Source organism: Rhinolophus hipposideros (assembly GCF_964194185.1).
Source record: "Rhinolophus hipposideros genome assembly, chromosome: 2".
NCBI lineage: Eukaryota > Metazoa > Chordata > Mammalia > Chiroptera > Rhinolophidae > Rhinolophus > Rhinolophus hipposideros.
Window position 1 is genome coordinate 34,973,951 of NC_138048.1, and position 6,643 is coordinate 34,980,593.

Sequence of the window (6,643 nt, forward strand, 5' to 3'; positions counted from 1 at the left end):
GGACAATGTTGATATTATGAACCACTTCCTTCACCACTGACAAAGAAGAAAATATAAACACATGTGGGGAACGCTTCGACGTTACACAATTAAATATATTTCCAATTAGTAATAATCAATGCCTTTTTGTGTGCTTGAGTAGCAATAAACATACTGAATTCTTTTACAATATTTATGTAATGTCCCTCCACAAAGCCCACGAATTCACTCATAAGTAAACACAGTTTTCATCATGGACATATAACGAAGACAAATGGGGAAAAGCCATACACGGCACCTTTGCCAACACCCACACCCACATTCCACTAAATACTGACTCGAGAGTAGATTTCCTTGTAAGCAAGTTTCTCAATTGGAGAGGCTAAACCCAAACCCACAAAAGGGTTAATAAAATACACAATAGTTTATTGAAGCTTAACTATCAAATAACCACCTATTTTACCATAAGTAATGGAGAAATAATTAAAAATGGGTAAAACTTATGTTAATAGCCATAGGTCAAAATTATGCACACATTTTTTAATATTTCAAAAATAATGACTTTATATTAATTATAGGTCACCACTTCCTTACATAAATCTTTTTCATTCGATGTTTTAACATTCACTCACAAATGTACAAATTCTGACCACTCAAAGAAAGGGGTGAAGAAGGAGGAGAAGCTCTCTGGTAGACTCTGACCCTTTTTTTGCCCAGTCAATAACAGATAAGTTAGAGAAAAACCTTGGATTCCTTCTCTTACGCCCAAATAATGATTTAGGCAATGAGAGTGACCTTCAATTACATACTCTTTAGAAAAAGCAAAGACAGCTATTATTGTGCCTGCCAAATATATGCAATTTTTCCAAATGCATACTCCTCATTCTTAAATATCCAATGCTAAAATCAAATCCTGACTGACCTCAAGCAGCAAGTTGCAATTCTGACACTGTGACATCATTCTGTCTGGAGCTTTAATATCACAATTTGAATAAATTGGCAGAAGCTTAAATAGGTCACAATGAAGCCCAAAACTAAGGATACTTATCTGGCAAAAATTATTCTGGCTCTGCATTTAGCACCACCAACCACAGAATGACAGGCCTATCATTCATCTATCCATCTGTACTTTCCATAAAGATAAATAAAATAAAGTAAATCTTATCAACTTCCTGTATTTGCAAATACCTCTGACAGTGGGTTTTAGTGGCAAATATTTGCATACAGTTATAAACCAAAGATGACTGTTACCATATGATTTCATGGAGGTTTTAACATATCCCTACAAAGGAGTATTTTTTTTAAACCTCCACTTCCACAATTATAAAGATATCAAGAGACCTGAATCAAACCAATTTACAATTAGCCCCAAATATCTATTATATAAAACCATAAGGTGCTAAAACATTGACCAATATATAGAGGACAGTACTACCGCTTCAAAAGCAAGAACTATTAATTATGGTTCTGACATCCAGCTTGATTTCTTCTGGTGAAATTATAGTTCATCTGAAAGCAACATGTAGAAACCACAGAGGTTTCTGATACTCTCAGCTCCACCAACTCCATCATAAATTTTCCTTTCACAATAAACAATATGCAATCAAAAAGGTTTCCTGTTTCAAAATGGAATAGATGAAAGAAACTGTGACTCTACCATTAACAACAGCAAAAAAAAAAGTTTCTTAATGAAGATGAATTCTCAAAGATGAAAATGGAAACTCTCTCAAATACTACTTCCTCACTTAAGGACTAATCTGTTTTTTCCCCTGTAAATATTCTCAGCATCATACATTGTGGTTGTCAAGAGTGGTCCATGAGAGACCTCTTAAATTACTTGTTTGCACTCCTTTGTTATCCAACAAAAACATAACTTCACATAAGATAGAACAAACACTTCCAAACTATTCTATGGCCATACACCAACAAAGAGCAGCCAACAGTAAAATCTTTGCACATCTGAGTCATATAGAGGAACTTTGAACCTTGAAGAGTAGGACAAAAGGTTAGAAAAAAGTCTTTGCTCTGAATCCAACTTTTCAAAACACACAAAGCGGATGTAAGAAAAATGTTCAATCCAAATCAGAAGATTGTTGCCATAAGAGTAATTATTATTAATTAGCAGTATAAATGAAAGTGGAGAAACCATATCCAGGGTGAAGAGGGCTACATACAGGCACAGACAGAACTTACCACTTTGTCCATGAGTTTCCAAGTTTTCTCCACAGTCCTGCGATCTGCCGCTGCTTGCTTTGGAGGTCCAACTGCATCTTGAATAGCATCAATAATACCCAAAATCCGTCCTTTTCGGGGGTTTCCTCCTCGACCACCAGGGTTTCTGCCATTCATAGAATTGGCCATCTGGAATCTTAGTTCTTTGAGAGGTAAATTTTTATAAAAGTTAGTAGGTCATCAAAATATTTACACAACAGAAAACTTAACTGGTTAACTTGTACCCCCTACATTCTCCTCCTCCATCAGTGAGAACAAAATCCAGGGTCCCAGATTCAACTTCAATAGCATGAGAATTTGCACTCTCAATCTTGACACACAACAGGTTTAGTAGCAATGGCCTTAGATTTGCTTTTGGAACACTGAGAGTTAAGGATGCATCCTTCTCACATTTCAAGTAGGTAAGGCTTAATACCCAACTCACACCACCACCACCAACAACAACTTGCATAGGTTTCTTCCAACGAGATAAGACCACGATGTTCTCCCCCTCCCTGCCTTAACCTCAATTCAAAATTCTAGAACTGAAGCCCCCAGAAACATTTTTGGGAGCCTCACTCAAAAACCGCACTTCCACTCCGATTTCACCAAGTTATATAAACGTAAAGATTTTTCTACAGGAGCATAGGAAGCACGTCTCTTGTCCACAAAGGCTCAGGACTTGTATTTTTCCCCACTACAATCACCAAGTACACACACATGAACGTGGACACTAGAATATAGTTCTTTAAACCGATGCGGTGAGGAGTTACCCCCAAGTGAAGAGGCAAATCAACCAACAAACGAAAAAAAAAAAAACATTTTAAGAGAGTGAGTGAGAAACTGACAAGAGCGGGCACAGAAAGGAGAGTTCACTTCTTTAGCTCCTCGCCTCTCATCTCACCCAAAGGGGGTGGGGGGTGGAGGGGTCGGTTCAAAGCTTTGTTTCCGGACCTTTGTGGCCCCCCTCCCGGCTCAGGCCCCTCCCCTGCCACTTTCGGACCTCAGCTGGGCAGGAGAAGGTGAACAGAAAAGGACAAAGTATCCCCTCGCATCTGCAGCGCCCGCAGCCCCATCCGTCTAGGGCGCTGCGCATTCATCTCCCGGGTGGACGCACCTCCCCGGGTTGTCTGCGATCACAGAATCACAGCCGCCGTCCGGCTGTGCCCACTCTTCCTCCTCCCCGGGCCGGGCCTGGGTTCCGGTCTTTAAATGCCCCTCTTTAAACTGGGACGGCGGCGGCGACAGCAGCTGGAAGCCGGGGCTACCCCTCTTCCTCCGCGGCCGGCGCCTGGCTGCCCCAGGGCCCCCTGGCCGGAAAGAAAACGTCGAGCCTCCCGGGTGCCCCGTTCCCTCCTGGCCTCTCGGCGCCGTATCAGTCCACAGACACGCGTGTGCGCGAATCTCACTCTACACGCACGAGCCCAGAGTGCGTGGCTAGTCCGGGCAGGGAGCGTGTAATCGCCGTAAAACCACGCTCCCGAGGAAGGAGCAACCCAGAGCGCAAGGCCACCGAGACGGGGAGACGCAACAATTACCGTAAAGACCAATCCACACCCGCGCTCCCCTCCCGCCCGACTCTCGGGGAGGCCGCGGGACGCCGCCGCAGCACTAGCCGGAGGAGGAGACCACTCGCTGGACACCCCACCCCTGTAGGCTACACACACCGAGAACCTAGGCGTGGGGCGGGGCCCGGGGCGGGGACACACGAGGCTGGACCAATCCGGCACATCCATGCACTGCCAGACAGCGAATGGCGCCAATGGGCGGGAGGCGCCCGTCCACTTCGCACTGCCACCCGGTCCACGTCTTCCACCGTACACAATGGCCCTTAAGGAAGGCCCGCTCGCAGCAGTCCCAAATGGAAAGGGTCTCCGAGGGATAGGGGGTTCTGGACAAACCCTAGAACGAAAGTGAAAAAGGGAAACGAAATGGAAGATAGGATGCAAGGCACTAGGGAGCCGACCAATAAGGAGTGGGCGGGTGGGTGTGAGCACTGGGGCTGGATCCAAACCAACTGGGGCTTAAAAGGCGGGACTTCCTGCTTTGCTCACCTTCCTAGTCTTTTGTTTCATAGCAACAGAGTAGTGGCTGAGAGGGTGTTGCTTCTCTACTTGGGGCGTGTCCCAGGCTGAAGAATTTCATCTCCCGAGGGCTGCCAAACTCTTCTACCCAGGACAGCAGCCAAACAGGTCTAAGGCATTGCTTCTTGTGACTATCCAAAAAAAAAGCAACAGTCACCCAGCTTCTAAGATGAAGTGTAAACCTCACATAGAGTAGACTACTATTAACGCCTGATTGCCAACCAAAACTTTCTAAATTTCTGAATGTTTTCCTTCTACACTTAGTTCTGGAGGGATTGCAGATCAAATATCAAGCTGATGAGAAAGCAAATAGTTGACAATACTGTCCAATACTGTCCAAATAGTCTCCACTAATCATGGCAGGGCAGTTAAAAAACATGATGGGAATTGCTGATAAATACATTGCCCCTTTTATTTAGTACAAGTTTCTGGATAAATAACTGAAGAGCAAACAGCTTTTGTATTTTTTGTCTGAGTCACCTTTATATAGATTTCTCTCCATCTCAAAAACAACCTGTCAAAGATTCAGAAATAGCCAAAGTAAAGCCAATGAATCACTGAAGTACTAATTGGTAAAAATGTATTGTGCACACTTCAAAAAGACAGTTTACAAACCGACAGCACTCAATCCAAAATATGGAATGAAGCTCAGAGTATATGTCACAAAACAGCTTATATAGTGAGAAAGCAATGTCTTCACAGTGATTGGTAATATAAGCTAAATTAATGACTAAACTGGTTTTGTCTGCTCAGGGGACGACCTTCAAGGCTCGACGCCATTTGCTTTAGATTGTAACAAACCTTATTTTATCCGCCATTCTCTCCCAGCATTTGTAATCTCTCCTTTTGTGGTTCCATTCCTATATCCTTAGAAAGGCCTACATGTGGCTACTCTTACAAGGAAAAAGCTATTGTGCTGGGACCTTTCTTTCAACAAGATCATAGATTAAACAAATGCCTTCTGTTTCTTTTTATTTAACTTCAATCCTAGCACAGATGCTACTAACAATTGCTCTGGATTGTCATGCTTTGGAATTTTCTTTCCACTACTGTTCGTAGTGTTAAATAAACTTTACACCGTGGGCTTCTCAGATGTTGTGATATTTTGTGCCTTTAAAAAAAAAATATATATATATATATGTATATATACATGCACATTTATATATATATATACATATATATATATATATATATATATATATATATATATATATTTCTATTCTTTCTCTACCAGTGAACCTGATAAAATGTTTCTCAATGGTTCTCACCACTTTCCACCTAAATAACCATTTCAGTACTGTAATTATTACTGTCAAGGATCCTGAGTTCTTATAAACATACTTTCCAGTCCTAAATTCAGATGGTTAAGATTTTCATTTGATTAAAACAGGCAAAACATGTTCTTTGCAACTAGTAAGGTGATAAAATATGGTTCGGGAAGTAATTTTGTTTCTTTCCCATTATTTCTATGTCAATAATGAAAGAGTAGTTCGTTGTTTTCACATTGTGTTTATCTACAAAAGTGCTGGTCTCTCCATATCTTCTCCACTCATACAGATCTCCTTTACTCATAGTAACAATAACTACATTTACTGAGGGAAGACTGAAAATGGGAAAAACTTATTGCGTCGACTTTTAAACAAATCCAAACAATATATAAACTACATACACAAGGTATTTCAGCATGTAGGAAAACAGTGGCTTAAGGGAATATTATAACTAAGTACATTACTCATATTCATATCTAGATAAATTTAGAATAAGTAAAATACATGTGATAGCATGTGGCATTTCTTTTATGTAAGTTTTGTGACTGAAAGAGATGACTTAAAGAGAAATTGGCACTGCCTATGGTATAAACATATCATTAAATTACAAGTTTTATGGAATATGGATATATATATATATACATATATATAGAGAGAGAGAGAAAGAGAGAGAGAAATGTATACACATTTTAAGAAAGGGAATATATCACAGAATGCAATATAAAAGAATGCAGAGTGGGTAAAATTAAGTAAGCAATTGCCTTAATATATTCCATTCTAAAGTTTATATCAGATTAAACAGTTACATATCTGAAAACAATATCTTCAAAATCACTCTTTGTGACTTTTTTTCCCTAATTGAGTCCCAGATAATTATTTTTCAGATAATTATTTATTTGGCAATTGTTCTTTGTAATAAAAAGGGATTTATACCAAAGGGTTAAAAACAGATAAAAACAAAATTTGAATAAACCTACTACTTTGTTTCAGTTCTGTATTCCTTCATACCTCCATTGGATTCTTCATGTTTCGTAGTACATTTCCATGATCATCTAACATGCCTTGGTTCAGAAAAATATGGATAATTTTATTTCCCCTCAA

The 6,643-nt window shown here is 40.2% G+C and overlaps 1 protein-coding gene across 5 annotated transcripts in view; it reads right to left on the reverse strand.

The window, feature by feature from the left end:
* Positions 1-3,858, reverse strand: part of CBLB (Cbl proto-oncogene B) — a 212,243-nt gene extending 208,385 nt beyond the window's left edge. For 3 of the 5 annotated variants that reach the window (XM_081064593.1, XM_081064592.1, XM_081064591.1), the window contains exons 1-2: positions 3,729-3,845; positions 2,173-2,354 (exon numbers count right to left, since the gene is read on the reverse strand). In XM_081064593.1, coding sequence (XP_080920719.1) covers positions 2,173-2,340 — 168 coding nt within the window. In that variant the 5' untranslated portion in view covers positions 2,341-2,354; positions 3,729-3,845. Of the gene's footprint in view, positions 1-2,172; positions 2,355-3,307 lie in introns of all 5 variants that reach the window. The other 2 variants (XM_081064589.1, XM_081064590.1) reach the window with 2 other exon arrangements.
* Positions 3,859-6,643: the final 2,785 nt, after the last annotated feature.